This window comes from Aotus nancymaae, unplaced genomic scaffold (genome assembly GCF_030222135.1).
Source record: "Aotus nancymaae isolate 86718 unplaced genomic scaffold, 86718_ANA_hifiasm-v0.15.2.pri h1tg000072l, whole genome shotgun sequence".
Lineage (NCBI taxonomy): Eukaryota > Metazoa > Chordata > Mammalia > Primates > Aotidae > Aotus > Aotus nancymaae.
In genome coordinates this window covers 12,339,561-12,355,643 of record NW_026988487.1, presented here as the reverse complement: position 1 = coordinate 12,355,643, position 16,083 = coordinate 12,339,561, and the positions used below count along the sequence as shown (strand labels likewise).

General features: G+C 45.7%; 2 protein-coding genes across 3 annotated transcripts in view; one reads left to right on the top strand and one right to left on the bottom strand.

The window, feature by feature from the left end:
• Window positions 1-2,836, bottom strand: part of SCIMP (SLP adaptor and CSK interacting membrane protein) — a 71,124-nt gene extending 68,288 nt beyond the window's left edge. Inside the window, exon 1 of the mRNA XM_021672751.2 lies at window positions 2,779-2,836. Coding sequence (XP_021528426.2) covers window positions 2,779-2,836 — 58 coding nt within the window. The remainder of the gene's footprint in view (window positions 1-2,778) is intronic.
• A 2,148-nt stretch (window positions 2,837-4,984) lies between these two features.
• RABEP1 (rabaptin, RAB GTPase binding effector protein 1) overlaps window positions 4,985-16,083 on the top strand; it is a 126,984-nt gene continuing 115,885 nt past the window's right edge. The window contains exon 1 of one of the 2 annotated variants that reach the window (XM_021672753.2): window positions 4,985-5,221. In XM_021672753.2, the coding sequence (XP_021528428.1) occupies window positions 5,188-5,221 (34 nt within the window). In that variant the 5' untranslated portion in view covers window positions 4,985-5,187. Of the gene's footprint in view, window positions 5,222-5,685; window positions 5,714-16,083 lie in introns of those variants that run through there. The other variant, XM_064367597.1, reaches the window with a different exon arrangement.

Genomic DNA, 16,083 nt, shown 5'->3' with positions numbered 1-16,083 from the left:
CAATCAGGGTAAAGTGCAGGAGATGCATCAGATCTTATAATCTACACTGTGTAACTCTATTAATGAAGCACAGAGTGAGTGCTTTCTAGCAGTTCCATAGGATTTGCTCATTTTAAGTTTGTAATAGGCAAATACACCCAAATCTTTCTCACCTAAACTACGCCAAAGTCTATGCTTCGCCTACCTGTTCTTCCCTGGTCCAGGAACTACTGTCATGATTTCCTTTTTTTTTTTTGAGACCGAGACTTGCTCTGTCACCAGGCTGGAGTGCAGTGGTGCAATCTCGGCTCACTGCAACCTCCGCCTCCTGGGTTCAAGTGATTCTTCCGCCTCAGCCTCCTGAGTAGCTGGGACCACAGGCGCATGCCACCACGTCTGGCTAATTTTTTTGTATTTTTAGTAGAAACAAGGTTTCACAATGTTGGCCAGGATGGTCTCGATCTCTTGACCTCGTGATCCTCCCAAAGTGCTGGGATTACAGGCGTGAGCCACTGCGCCCGGCCTGTCATGATTTCTATGATATTTGTTTTCTTTATTTTTTTTTTGACAGTAATTCTCAAGGAATTTTTAAATTATTTATTTATTTTTAATTTTTATTTTTGAAATATTTGTTTTCTTCCTATCTTTACAGTCTACCAACTGTGTATGCATAATGTTTAGTTTTGTCTGTTTTGGAACTTTATGTAAGGGGAATCTGGTTGTATTTTATAATTTTCTTCTTTCTCTCAAAATAAGGTTTGGGAGATTCACCTGTATTGAATGTGTGCCTTTAGTTTGTTCATTTTCATTACTGCTGTAGAGTATTCCATTGTATATTAAAACTTTTTTTTTTTTTTGAGATGAAGTCTCACTCTGTTGCCCAGGCTGGAGTGCAGTGGCGTGGTCTCGGCTCATTGCAACCTCCGCCTCCCAGGTTCAAGTGATTTTCCCATTTCAGGCTCCTGAGTTGCTGGGACTACAGGCGCCCACCACCATGCTCAGCTAATTTTTGTATTTTTAGTAGAGACAGAGTTTCACCATGTTGGCCAGGATGGTCTCGATCTCCTGACCTCGTGATCCATCCACCCAAAGTGCTGGGATTACAGATGTGAGCCACTCTGCGTGGCCCTGTATATTGAAACTTTTAAAAAATTGAGTCCACTGTTGATGAACATGTAGGTCCTTTATGTATTGTATTATGAACTGTGCCACTGTGAATATTTGTGTGTCTCTTGGGGCATATAGGCAATGTAATTGGTAATTAGTTATTTCATGTGCTTATGTCATATTCCATATTTCCTTCAGAACGTAAGAATCACAATCTTTTAGGCCAGGTTCGGTGGCTCAGGCTTGTAATCCCAGCACACTGGAAGGCCAAGGCAGGCGGATCATGCAGTCAAGAGATCGATAGCATCCTGGCCAACATGGTGAAACACTATCTTTACTAAAAATACAAAAATTAGCCAGGCATGGTGATGCGTGCCTATAGTCCCAGCTACTTGAGTCTGAGGCAGGAGAATCACTTGAACCCAGGAGGAGGAGGTTGCAGTGAGTCAAGATCAGCTACGACACTCCAGCCTGGCTACAGAGTAAGACTCTGTCTCAAAACAAAACAAAAAAATCACACCTTTTATACTTAATAAAGACTTTGAGCATACATTTGTTTTCTTTTCTTTCTTTTTTTTTGAGATGGAGTTTCGTTCTTGTTTCCCAGGGTGGAGTCCAATGGCACGATCTCGGCTCACCACAAGCTCCACCTCCCAGGTTCAGTGATTCTCCTGTCTCAGCCTCCTGAGTAGCTGGGATTACAAGCATGCCACCACGCCCAGCTAATTCTGTATTTTTAGTAGAGACAGGTTTTCTCCATGTTGGTCCGGCTGGTCTCAAACTCCTGACCTCAGGTGATCTGTCCACCTCGGCCTCCCAAAGTGCTGGGATTACAGGCATAAGTCACTGCACCCGGCCAGAAGCCTTTTCTATAGAGGACATCAGCATCTGCTATCTTTATGGCTTATGCCTTGTGTTAGTCATCACAACACAGAGGATGCACTGGCTGCCCTATCCTGGCCAAAGGTCTCCCTGCTAAGCATGGATTTGCACACCCAGGAAAATCATTTATTGGGGGTTGGGCAGGGTGTTGGGGGGACCCTGCTTGCTCTCTTAAATGCACACCAGCCATTTGGGGGATATTAACTGCTCAAAAATCTAGAGTCTGTAGATAGGCTCTCCCCTCATGTTGGCAGGACCTGGGGCAAAAGTACAAACAGAAACCTAAATTATTAAAATTACAAACCAGGTTGGGTGTGGTGGCTTACACCTGTAAACCCAGAACTTTGGAGGCAGAGGTGGGCAGATCTCTTGAGGTCAGGAGTTCAAGACCAGCCTGGACAACATGGTAAAACCCCGTCTCTACTAAAATTACAAAAATTAGTTGGGTGTGGTGGCGCATGTCTGTAATCCCAGCTACTCAGGAGGCTGAGGCGGGAGAATCACTTGAACCTGGGAGGCAGAGATTGCAGTGAGCTGAGATGGTACCACTGCCCTCCAGCCTGAGCAACAGAGTGAGATTCTATCTCCTAAATAAATAAATAATAAAATAAAATTACAAACCAACTAACTGCTAACCTTAATATAGTCTATTCTTCTACTTTGACAAATACACATTTTTAAGACCTGGAAGACCAGGTTTAAATTTAGAATTCCTGGACTCCTGGAATTATGCACATGAATGAGGTGGCGAAGGCAGCACAAGCCCTGGCCCAACTATTGTCTCATGGCCTACTTGGCTTCCTTTCTTACCTCTGTCCCGAACCATGTGGGATCTGTGGACATAGGAGCTCAAACGCCCAAGTGTCATGTCACCCCCTTAAGCAAAGCTGCCCTGTAGCCCCTTTTTATAGATGAGAAATAATCATTTTAACAAAAGTATATCTTATTTAAAACAAACAAATGATTTAATTAAAGTAGAAACATTCTAATTAGTGGATTTTCTGATTATTATTTTATTATTATTATTATTATTATTATTATTATTTTTTGAGACAGAGTCTCACTCTATGGCCCAGGTTGGAGAGCAATGGTGAGATCTCTGCTCACTGCAACCTCCACCTCCTGGGTTCAAGCAATTCTCCTGCCTCAGCCTCCCGAGTAGCTTGGATTACAGGCATGTGCCACCACACCTGGCTAATTTTGTATTTTTTTTTCCACTGATGACATCTGAGAATTATAAGCTAATTTTGTATTTTTTTAGTAGAGATGGGGTTTCTCCATGTTGGTCAGGCTGGTCTTGAACTCCTGACCTCATGTGATCTGCCCATCTCATTCTCCCAAAGTGCTGGGATTACAGGTGTGAGCCACCGCACCTGGCTTATTATTATTTTTTTATTTTAAGTTCTGGGATACATGTGCTGAATGTGTAGGTTTGTTACATAGGTATACATTTGCCATGGTGGTTTGCTGCACCTATCAACATGTCATCTAGGTTTTATGCCTCGTGTTAGTCATCACAACAACACAGAGGATGCATTAAGTATTTGTCCTAATGCTCTCCCTCCCCTTGCCCCCCAACAGGCCCCAGTGTGCAATGTTGCCCTCCCTGTGTCCATGTGTTGTCATTGTTCAGTTCCCACTTATGAGTGAGAATATAGAGTGTTTGGTTTTCTGTTCCTGTGTTAGTTTGCTGAGAATGACGGTTTCCAGCTTCATTCATGTCCCTGCAAAGTACCTGCTCATTCTTTTTTATGGCTGCACTTTAGCCCCTTTTAGGGATGCCTAGATTCTGCCCTAAAGAGAATGGATCTGGGTGGGAAAGGGGCCACAGCTCAGCCATCTGGGAAGGGAATTCTGGGCCCATGGGTATTTAGAACTTGATCCTGAAGTGCCAAACCCTGTGGAGTCCCTCACCCTGGTGTGGGATTGCTGTGCCTTAGGGTTTACCTAAAAATATGAAAATGTACATAATTCCTGATGCTCCTATCTGATTTCAAAATAGATTTTTAGGCCAGGCGCAGTGGCACACATCTGTAATCGCAGCACTTTGGGAGGCCAAGGTGGATGGATCACCTGAGGTCAAGAGTTCCAGACCAGCCTGGCCAATGTGGCAAAACCCGGTCTCTACTAAAAATACAAAAATTATCCAGGCATGATGGCATGATGGCGGGTGCTTGTAATCCCAGCTACTCAGGAGGCTGAGGCGGGAGAATCTCTTGAACCTAGGAGGCGGAGGTCGCAGTGAGCTAAGACCGTGTCACTGCACTCCAGCCTGGGTGGCAGAGTGAGACTCCGTCTCAAAAAAAAAAAAAAAAAAAAAAAAAAAACTTTTTAAACTACCTCCTTGGCATGGGGTGCTTCAGGTGCCAAAACCAGATGGGGAGGGGTAATCAGAGGCGATTTCCTAATGTATGGGCCCCAGGGCATGTTCTCCTGCCCAGGTAGAAGGGCCAAACTTTCTGTATGATTTCTCCTCTCCAGCCATGAGTTCAGGGTCTGTACCTGGCCGTATCCCCAGCATCTATCGCCACTGAAAAGTCAAACATACTTGCTTAATGGATGGCGTACTGGCCTATGCATCAGAAGACCTGGGGTCCAGGCCCAGTATTGTTGGAAACAGTTCGTCATACTTTATTACCTCATTTAAACTTCTCTTAGCCATTATATTGATAAAAGTTCCAAGAGGTGAAGTGACTCTCCCAAGGTCACACGGCCAGAAGAGGTAGAGGCTGGAACTGGACCGCGCCATCTGCCCTCCTTTCTTGCTTTTTTCCTCTGTGCCGGCGTGGAGAACCGGGACTGGCCCCTTTGAGAGGCCCGGCCTTTCCTCTTGCCCCTGTACTCCAGCTTCTCCCCGTACTCAGCCTCCCTGGGCCGCAGGGCCAGGCGCCCAGCTCTGCCCGGACCCTCCCCTCCCGCGGCGCTCCCTTCGCCTCCCAAGGCCCCGCCCCTCCCCTCGGGCCAGCGTCACGTGCCGCCCCATCCCCCCGCGCCTGCGCACTGCTTATTTCCCGCTGTCAGGATGAGGAGGCGGAGGTCGGCGGTCGGGTCCGTCTCTGCCCGCGGCTGTGGCGGCGCCGGCGGCTCCAGCCTTAGCGGTTCCTCCCTGGGCGGCGGCGGCGGCGGCTCGGTCGACGCCTCCTCCGCCAGCTGAGCCCGCGGGAGCCCGGGACGCCGCTTCCTCCCCCATCCCCGCTCCTCGAGGCCGGCCGCCTGGTCATGGCGCAGCCGGGCCCGGCTTCCCAGCCTGACGGTGAGGCGCCCACCATGGCAGCGCGGCGGGCGCGGCCTGCCCGGCGTCGGCGTCGCGGGAGGATCTCGGGGCGGGCGGCGGGAAGGGCGCGCGCAGGCCTCGGGGGTGACCCCCCTCCTGGCGGAGGTGGGAGCGCGCGGGCTGCGGCGCGCGAGGGCGACCGTCGCTGGGGAGGGGGCGGGAGGCGCCGGTGCTGCGCTTGCGGGAGGACGGAGGGAAGGGCGTGGGGAGGTTGCTGGGTAGCGTGGGGGAGTGTGGGGAGGGAGCGGTTCTGGGTAGCTGGGGGATCGGCACGTGGGTTCTGCCCGTGGGGGAGGATGGAAATCGGGAACATGTGCTATATTCGTTAAAGGAAAAAAAATCTTTGCTTAGGTAGTGTGCCCTCCCCGCTGCCCCAGTCCTTGCTATAGAACTCTTTGCATCCACTTATGTGACTGTTGGGTACAGTAACTGGATTTAGTAGCATTCTCTGAGTGACAATGTGGCTTAATGGTAAGCGTTGGGGCCTGGGAGTCTATAAGGACCTGGTTTTTTAACCAGCAAGCTCAGGGCTCATTTTTTAGCTTCGTTAAGCCTCAGTATTCTCACCCACTAATTAACCAAGAGGTTAATTCATGCCTTTATATTTTATCTATAAAAATAGCAACACGAATATGTATATAAAATGATAGTATTATTATGGAGGTGTTAGGAATAATGAGAATGGTATTTGAGAATGCTGAGGCCTATTTGCACTACTTGAAGATTGTGGAACTAAAAAAAAAAAAAAAACCGAAGTCGAAGAAATATGTGATTTATGGCGTTTATATTCTTGGAAGGGAAAAAGGGCCCCATCCTAAATAATCAAAGTTGGTTGTCAGAGCCCTTCATGACCTTCTGGGAAATTGGACTAAGCTGTGCTTCACAGATTGACTACATCGTTCCAGGTTTTACCACCTAGAATTGATGTTTGGAAATAATGTGCTTGGTCTTTAACAAGATCCTACTGTCTCAGTTGTGAAAGTTCGTTCTGGTGTATTTCTATAATCAGCGTGTGTGCTTAGCATCTTTATTAGTGGAGTAGAGTGTTGGGAAAAGGTGCTTGGTACGGAGTAGGTACTTTAAAACTTGCCTTTGCTTGGGTTGTCTTAAAATAACCTTTCATGAAACCCTTACTCTTTATTCTTGCCTTTGGGGAACTTGAAACCATGTTATCAGATTTTAAGGTTCTGGCCGCTCTCTGGGAAGTGTGCTCCAAAGCCTGTTAGCCTGTAGTTTTGGGTGTTGTTAGTTGCCTAAGGGGAGATGTCCAGTAAGCACTTGGACTTTTACAAGAACCCGCTTACTCTTTATGTTCTAGTAGAAGGGAAGGGAAGCATTTTTGGTGGGCTGTCAGAGGAAACTGGGATATTTTCAGGCTGCATTTTATTTATTTATTTTTTCTTTTTTCAGGCTGCATTTTAATGATCACCTTTTGTATTTGGTGTCAGGCAAGAAAACTTTGTTCTTCCACAAACCCACTTTGTTACTGCACACAGGCAGGATACAGAGAGAGCTTGTGGTTCTGATCAGGAGCGGTAGGTATGCATAGCTGGCTGGTGCCTTCTCTTGAGTTGCGTGGAAACAAACGTCTGGGCAGCTCAGGTGACATGACAGTCTGGAATCAAAATTCCCTGCCTCTTTCAAGATATGAAATGGTCTTCCTTGTAAATAGGCAGAAGTGACTAAGCACTTGAAAGAGGCTAATTAGCTTTAGGAAATCTTGTATTCTTCCTATTTTAGTTCCGATTTATTTCCTATATTTCAAATCTTGTGACTCTAGGATGAGATTTAGTTTGCATATATTGCAATTTTTATTTTAAATTAAATTTTTTTTTTTTACAGTAGGAGAGAGAGAATTTGGTACATTTGAGTGCCTGTGTCAGTGTCTTAGAAGTTCATCCTGGGGATTTTAATTTTTTTTTTTTTTTTTTAGACAGTATCTCACTCTGTTGCCCAGGCTGGAGTGCAGTGGCACCATCTTGGCTCACTGTAGCCTCGACCTCATGGGGTCAAAGCAGTCCTCCCACCTCAGCCTTCTGTGTAGCTGTGACTACAGATGCCCAGCTGATTTTTGTATTTTTGTAGATACAGCATTTTGCCATGTTGCCCAGGCTGGTCTCAAACTCCCGAACTCAAGGAATCTACCTGCTTAGGCCTCCCACAGTGCTAGAATTATAGGTGTGAGTCCCTGAGCCTGGCCTTTGGGGATTTAATTTTTATCTTTAGCTGAACTCATGTAGACCACTTTAGCTTTCGGCACACTTGAATTTCCTAGTCCTGCTGATTTAAAAAAAAAAAAATCGCCAGAATTCTTTTGTGTCAAACTGATGGTGAAGGATAACTAACTGCTTAGTCTTGACTTTATCTTGTTATATCCTATTGCAGAAGCGATTGTCTTTTGACTTTAAAAAAAAAAAAAATGTATCTTGTCTGTTTTTCATGGCCATATGGTAGATTAAGGAAATAGATTTGTAAAAACAAAAAACCAAAACAAAAAGATTAAAAAAAAGAAAATAGATTTGTGTGTAAATTGAAGGAATGAAATGTAATCATTTTATTAATTCATTTTAATTACTTATTTTGTAAATTAAAAGTTTTGGTTATTTGGTACTGCTTCTTAGTTTACTTGGAATACAGGTAATTTTAATAGTGAAAGAAATTTCAATTGATCTATTTTCCCTTGATAATTAAAAAATGTGAACACTTTTTTTTTTTTAAGACCGGGTTTCCCCATGTTGGTCAGGCTGGTCTTGAACTCCCAACCTCAGGTGATCCACCCACCGTGGCTTCCAAAGTGCTTGGATTACAGGCGTGAGCCACTACGCCCGGCCAAATGTGGACACTTTCAAATTTTAATATTTATTTTGGGTCGGGCATGGTGGCTTACACCTGTAATCCCAGAACGTTGGGAGGCCCAGGTGGGCAGATTACCTGAGGTTAGGAGTTCGAGACCAGCCTGGCCAGCATGGCGAAACCCCATCTCTACTAAAAATACAAAACTTAGCTGAGTGTAGTGGCAGGTGCCTGTAATCCCAGCTCCTCAGGCTGAGGCAGGAGAATCGCTTGAACCCGGGAGACGGAGGTTGCAGTGAGCCAAGAATGTGTCATTGCACTCCAGTCTGGGCGACAAGAGCAAGACTCCATCTCAAAAAAACAAAACAAAACAAAACAAAAAAATTTAATCTAAGTTCAACTATATCTTTGAATATCTTCGAAGCATTTGCTCTGATTTTACTTCTTTTATTCTTTTTTTTTTAACTTTTTTTTTTTTATTTAGATGGGGTTTCACCATGATGGCCAGGCTGGTCTTGAACTTCTGACCTCAGGTGATCCACCCATATTGGCCTCCCAAAGTGCTAGGATTACAGGCATGAGCCACCGTGCCTGGCTTTTTCTTTTCTTTTTCTTTTGTAGAGAGGGTCTCACCTTGTTGCCCAGTCTGGTCTTGAAGTCCTGGGCTCAAGTGATTTCCCCATCTTGGCCTCCCAGTGTTGGGATTACAGGCATGAGCAACTGTGCCTAGCCTACTTCATTATTTTTTATTCTTGCCATGTTGACCAGACTGGATTCCTGACTCTTTTGTATTACAGACATGCTACCTTTTACCCCGAAAGATAGGCTTTACATACATAGATCTGCAACTTCCCTATCTCACTTAATAAATATTAGTTATCATATTATATACTCATACATGGTCTTATGGCCATGTAATGTTCTGTAAACACTATTGGCATTATCTTAGGAAATCTTCATAGCAATGAGGTGGATACTATTGAAATAGTATTGCTTCTTATTTATTTATTTATTTATTTATTTATTTTGAGACGGAGTTTCGCTCTTGTTACCCAGGCTGGAGTGCAATGGCGCGATCTCAGCTCACCGCAACCTCCGCCTCCTGGGTTCAGGCAATTCTCCTGCCTCAGCCTCCTGAGTAGCTGGGATTACAGGCACGCGCCACCATGCCCAGCTAATTTGTTTTGTATTTAGTAGAGACGGGGTTTCACCTTGTTGACCAGGATGGTCTCGATCTCTTGACCTCGTGATCCACCCGCCTCGGCCTCCCAAAGTGCTGGGATTACAGGCGTGAGCCACCGCGCCCGGCTGCTTCTTATTTATTGATGAGGAAACTGAGGCACAGAGAAGTTAAAGAAACATGCCTGGTGTTACACAGCTCCTACGTGGGGGAGCAGGATTCAAATCCAGGCCATCTGGCTTAGGTACTAGATCATGGACTACTTTCCAGGTCAGTGTTGTAGGCTTCCTCATTCTTGTTAAAGATGATCTCTCTTTTTTTAAAAAAAAAAAAAGATGGGGTTTCACCATGATGGCCAGGCTGGTCTTGAACTCCTGACGTCAGGTGATCCACCCACCTCGGCCTCCCAAAGTGCTAGGATTACAGGCGTGAGCCACCATGCCCGGCTCTTTTTTTTTGTCTTTCCCCCCCAAGACGACCTCATCATATGCATGTATCATGCATGATTTATTGCCTATTTCTCTATTGTGGGGCAAGTAGATTGTTTCCAGTTTTTAATTATGTTACAAGCAGTGTTATAATCGATGTCCTTGTGCATGTTTTTTTAGGTACTCTTTTACTTCTGTAAGACTAGTAAATTAAAGAGCATGAGTTCTCAGTGGTTTAAATTTTAATACCTGTTGCTAGCTTACTCTTGAAGGGATCAGTTTACATAGTTGCCAACAATATGTGGCAGGTGGATTTTCCCTGTAATCTTACAAGCTCTGGATGATATCATTTGTTTTAAATTTGTGTCTTTTGATAGATCAAAAAAAGTGGTATTGTTTGGCCAGGTGTTGTGGCTCACACCTGTAATCGCAGCACTTTGGGAGGCTGAGGTGGGTGGATCACAAGATCAGGAGTTTGAGACCAGCCTGGCCAACATGGTGAAACCCCGTCTCTACTAAAAATACAAAAATTAGCTGGGCGTGGTGGTGTGTGCCTATAGTCCCAGCTACTCGGGAGGTTGAGGCAGAAGAATTGCTTGAACCCAGGAGGTAGAAGTTGCAGTGAGCCGAGAATGTGCTACTACACTCCAGCCTGAGTGACAAAGTGAGACTCCATCTCAAAAAAAAAAAAAAAATTGGTATTATTCAATTGACAAGTATTTGTGTGCCTATTCTATGCCAAATCCTATGCTAGAATCTAGGAAATGCAGTGATGAATAAAAACAGACCTAGTCCTTGTGCCTAGGTAGTGAATCATTCAGCCATTAATTAGACAATCCTACAGACAAATACAAAATTATTTATTCAACTAATATGAATGTATACTATTTGTCAGACACAATTCTAGGTATTTGGAATATATCAGTAGGCAATGTGGATAATAAATAACCCTGCCCTAGTATGGGAGAAACAGATATTAAACAACAAATGTAAGCAAATGATATGGATTGTTAGATGATAAGTGCAGTGGAAAAAAGAGTAGGATAAAGGGAACAGGGTGGGACTGGTTTTAAATAGGCTGGTCAGGCAGCTTTATTGAGAAGATGACATTTGTGCAAACACTTAGAGGAGTTAGCCTTGAGGATATCTGGTGGAAGGGTGTTCTAGACAGGGATCTGTTTTTGCATATACCTTCAGGGAGGAAGCATGTCTGGCATGTTTGAGGAATGGCATGGAGGTCAGTGTGGCTGGAATGATTTTACGGGGCCTGGGGGAAGAGTGTAGTACGATATGAGGTCAGAGAGGTAATGAGGTGGAGGCAGATCTTGGTGGGCCCTAGAAGCATTGCAAGGATTGGCTTTCACTATGGGGAACCATTGAAAAGCTTTAACAGAGGAACGATGTGATCTGACTTATGTTTTAAAAAAATCACTTTGGGCTGGGCTTGGTGGCTCATACCTGTAATTCCAGCACTTTGGGAGGTGGAGGCAGGCAGATCACCTGAGGTTGGGAGTTCCAGACCAGCCTGGTCAACATGGTGAAACCCAGTCTCTACTAAAAATACAAAAATCAGTTGGCATGGTGGCGCATGCCTGTAATCCCAGCTACTTGGGAGGCTGAGGCAGGAGAATTGCTTGAACCCGGGAGGTGGAGGTTGCAGTGAGCCGAGATCATGCCACTGTGTCCAGCCTGGGCAACAGAGAGATTGTCTCAAAACAAAAAACCACTCTGGCTAGGTGTGGTGTGTCTCACACCTGTAATCTCAGCACTCTGGGAGGCTTAGGCGGGTGGATTGCTTGAGCCCAGGAGTTTGAGACTAGCCTGGACAATATGGCAAAACCCCTTCTCTACAAAAAATACAAAAAATTAGCTGGGTGTGATGGTGTGTGCCTGTAGTCCCAGCTATTCAGGTGGCTGAGGTGGGAGGATCACCTAAGCCTGGGAGGTCAACACTGCAGTGAGCCATGATCTTGCTATTGCACTCCTGCGTAGGTGACAGAGTAAGACCCTGTTTCACTCTGGCTGCTGGATTGGCAGTGGAGTAATAGGGAGGAATGAATCCAGAAAAAAAGATGTTGAAGTTTGGACCAGGATGTATCCATGGAGGTTATATTTTGAAAGTATGGCTAACAGGATTTGCTGATGGTTTGAATATGGGATACAAAATAAAGTGAGTAGTTAAGAATTACTCAGAGGTTTTTGGACTGAGCAACTAGATGGACACATGCTATGAATGGCTGTAATTGACTTATTTGACCCATTTACAGAGGTCAGGAAAGGGTTTTGAGGAAGTAGCCCTGGAGCTGAGATCTGATGGATGAGCAAGAGTCCCATTTTTGGAGGAAGCAGAATGAGTAAGATAACGGAAGAAAGGTCACTGTGCCTGGGTAGAGGAATAAGTATGGACTGGCTGGAGGGGTCTTTTTCCTTAGAATTGTAGGGGAAGCCATTGAAGGTTTTTAAGCAAGTCTATGATTTGTGGCTCGATCTCTCTCTCCCTCTCTCTCTCTCTCTCTCTCTCTCTCTCTCTCTTTCTCTCTTTCTCTTTCTTTCGTTGTTGTTATTTTTTTTTTTTATGGAGTCTTGCTTTGTTGTCCAGGCTGGAGTGCAGTGGTAAGGTCTCGGCTCACTGCACCCTTCGCCTTTTGGGTTCAAGTGATTCTTCTCCTGCCTCAGGCTTCTGAGTAGCTGGGATTACAGGTACGTGCCACCACGCCTGGCTAATTTTTGTATTTTTTTTTTTTTTGAGACGGAGGTTTCACCATGTTGGTAAGGCTGGTCTTGAACTCCTGACCTCAGGTGATCCGCCCGCCTTGACCTCCAAAGTGCTTGGATTACAGGCATGAGCCACCACGCCCGGCCTAATTTTTGTATTTTTAGTAGAGATGAGGTTTCACCATGTTGGTCAGGCTGGTCTCGAACTCCTGACCTCCTGATCCACCCACCTCAGCTTGCCAAAGTGCTGGGATTACAGGCATGAGCCCTGTGCCCAGCTTATTTTCCTTTCCTTTCTCCTTTCCTTTCCTTTTTCCTTTCCTTTCCTTCTTTGTCTCTCTCTGTCTCTCTCTCTTTCTTTCTTTCTTTCTTTCTTTCTGATGGAGTCTTGCTCCTGTCATGCAGGCTGGAGTGCAGCGGCGCTCCACCTCCCGGGTTCAGGTGATCCTCCTTCCTCAGCCTCCTCAGTAGCTGGTAATACAGGTGTGAGCCACTGCGCCTGGCTCGCTCTTTCTTTCTTTCCTTTCTTTCTTTCTTTCCTTTTCTTTCTTTCTTTCTCTTTCTCTTTCTTTCTTTTTCTCTTTCTCTTTCTTTCTTTCCTTTTCTTCCTTTCCCTCCCTCCATCCCTCCCTGTCTTCCTTCCTTCCTTCCTTTTCTTGATGGAGTTTCACTCTGTTACCCAAGCTAGAGTGCAATGGTACGATCTCGGCTCACTGCAACCTCCACCTCCTGGGTTCCAGCCATTCTCCTGCCTCAACTTCCCAAATAGCTGGGATTACAGGCATGCGCCATCATGATAATCTAATTTTGTATTTTTAGTAGAGATGAGGTTTTGCCATGTTGGTCAGGCTGGTCTTGAGCTCCTGACCTCAGGTAATCCACCTGCCTTGGCCTCCCAAAGTGTTGGGATTACAGGTGTGAGCCACCATGCCTGGCCTATTTCATTTCTCTTATTTATTTTTTTGAGACAGAGTCTTGCTCTGTTGCCCAGGCTGGAGTGCAGTGGCATTATCTCTGCTCACTGTAACCTCTGCCTCCCACGTTGAAGTGATTCTTGTGCCTTAGGCCCTAGAGTAGCTGGGATAACAGGTGTGTACCACCATGCCTGGATAATTTTTTGTATTTTTGGTAGAGACTGGGTTTTACCATGTTTGCCAAACTGCTCTCGATCTCCTGGCCTCAAGTGATCCAGCCTCCTTGGCCTCCCACAGTGCTGGGATTATAGGAGTGAGCCACTGTGCCTGGTCGACATTTGGCTTTTTAATTTTTACTTCCTGGTTAGGAATTATATTAATTATGGCTCTTTTTTTTTGTTTATTGGCTTTGTTTCTTTTTTCTTTCATTGTTTCTTCTTTTTTGGCTTGCTTGCTTTTCCTCCCTCCTCCCCTTTCTCCCTCCCCCCTTTCTCCCTCCCCCCTTTCTCCCTCCCCCCTTTCTCCCTCCCCCCTTTCTCCCTCCCCCCTTCCTCCCTCCCCCCTTTCTCCCTCCCCCTTTCTCCCTCCCCCTTTCTCCCTCCCCCTTTCTCCCTCCCCCTTCTCCCTCCCCCTTTCTCCCTCCCCCTTTCTCCCTCCCCCTTTCTCCCTCCCCCTTTCTCCCTCCCCCTTTCTCCCTCCCCCTTCTCTCTCCCCCTTCTCCCTCCCCACTTCTCCCTCCCCCTTTCTCCCTCCCCCTTTCTCCCTCCCCCTTCTCCCTCCCCCTTTCTCCCTCCCCCTTTCTCCCTCCCCCTTTCTCCCTCCCCCCTTCTCCCTCCCCCCTTTCTCCCTCCCCCGTCTCCTGCCCCCCGTCTCCTGCCCCCCGTCTCCCGTCCCCCGTCTCCTGCCCCCTCTCTACCTCCCCCCTTCCTTTCTCCCCCTCCTTTCTCCCTCCCCTCCCTCCTTTTTCTCTCCCCTCCCTCCCTCCATCCCTTTCTCCCTCCTTCCCTTTCTCCCTCCTCCCTTCCTTCCTTTCTCTTTTCTTCCCTTCTCTTCTCATCCTTTTCATCCTTCTCTTTCTTGTACTTTGAGTTGCTGTTTCACATCTTTGATTTGTGAATGTTTTTATCTGTTTCCCATTTTTCCATTGGGTTGTCTTTTTCTCAGTAATTTGGAGGAGCTCTTTGTAAATTATATTAGCCATTTGGTATGTATTGCACATTTTCTCACAGTTTGTAATTTACCTCTTTTTAAATTTTTTTTATTATGCAGAAAGCTTTAATTTTTCTTTTTTAAAGATGGGGTTTCACCATATTGGCCAGGCTGGTCTTGAACTCCTGACCTCTAGTGATTTGCCCACTTCGGCCTCCCAAAGTGCTGGGATTACAGGCCTGAGCCACCACGTCCAGCCAGAAAGCTTTAATTTTTATGTAGACCAGACCTTTTTTAAATTTATGGTTTCCGGGTTTCTTATTTTGCTGAGCAAGACCTCCCCAACTCTCATGTTTATTTAAAGGAAAAAAAACCTGGCTGGGCGCAGTTGTGCACACCTGTAATCCCAGCACTTTGGAGTGTGAGGCAGGTGGATCACAAGGTCAGAATTTTGAGACCAGTATGGCCAACGTGGTGAAACTCTGTCTCTACTAAAAATACCAAAAATTGCCTGGTGCGGTGGCTCACGCCTGTAATCCCAGCACTTTGGGAGGCCGAGGTGGGTGGATCACGAGGTCAAGAGATCGAGACCATCCTGGTCAACATGGTGAAACCCCATCTCTACTAAAAATACAAAAAATTAGCTGGACATAGTGGCACGTGCCTGTAATCCCAGCTACTCAGGAGGCTGAGGCAGGAGAATTGCCTGAACCCAGGAGGCGGAGGTTGCGGTGAGCCGAGATCGCGCCATTGCACTCCAGCCTGGGTAACAAGAGCGAAACTCCGTCTCAAAAAAAAAAAAAAATACCAAAAATTAACCAGGTATGGTGGTGCGTGCCTGTAATCCCAGCTACTCGGAAGGCTGGGGCAAAAGAATTGCTTGAACCTGGGAGGCGGAGGTTGCAATGAGCCTCGATTGCGCTGTTGCTCTCCAGTCTGGGCAATAGAGCGAGACTCTGTCTCAAAAAAAAGAGAAAACCCCTGAAGTTGTTTTTTATGTTTTGTAGTTTAATATATCTGGAATTTATTTATGTTTAAATTAGGGAAGTTTAAAGAATTTTTTTTTTAATTGCATTATGGGTTTTGGGGTACAAGAATTTTTTTTTGAGACAGAGTCTTGCACTGTTGCCTGGGCTGGAGTGCAATGTGTGATCTCAACTCACTGCAACCTCCACCTCCTGGGTTCATGCAATCCTCTTGCCTCAGCCTCCCGAGTAGCTGGGATTACAGGAGCCTGCCACCACGCCTGGCTTATTTTTTGTATTTTTAGTAGAGATGGGGTTTCACTATGTTGGCCAGACAGGTCTCGAACTCCTAACCTCATGATCCACCCACCTTGGCCTCCCAAAGTGCTGGGATTACAGGCATGAGCTACCGAGCCCGGCCTAATATAAAGAATTAGTAACTAAACTGGAGATTACCCACTAAGACAAAAGAAAGGCCTAAAGAATACAGGATTTGCGGACATAAGGAACAGTCATCGCTTCCAGGGCTGAGGCAGAGCACCCTTTATTTTTTTTTCTAAGTAGATAGGTAGTTGTCTTAACGTTCGTTCAATAACTCGTGTTTGTTTTGTAAATTGTAACTTGGTAAATCTCCCAACCTTTGCACTAGCAGAGATACTTAATCTGAAAAAATAAAAACCCTGCACTTACCCATAGC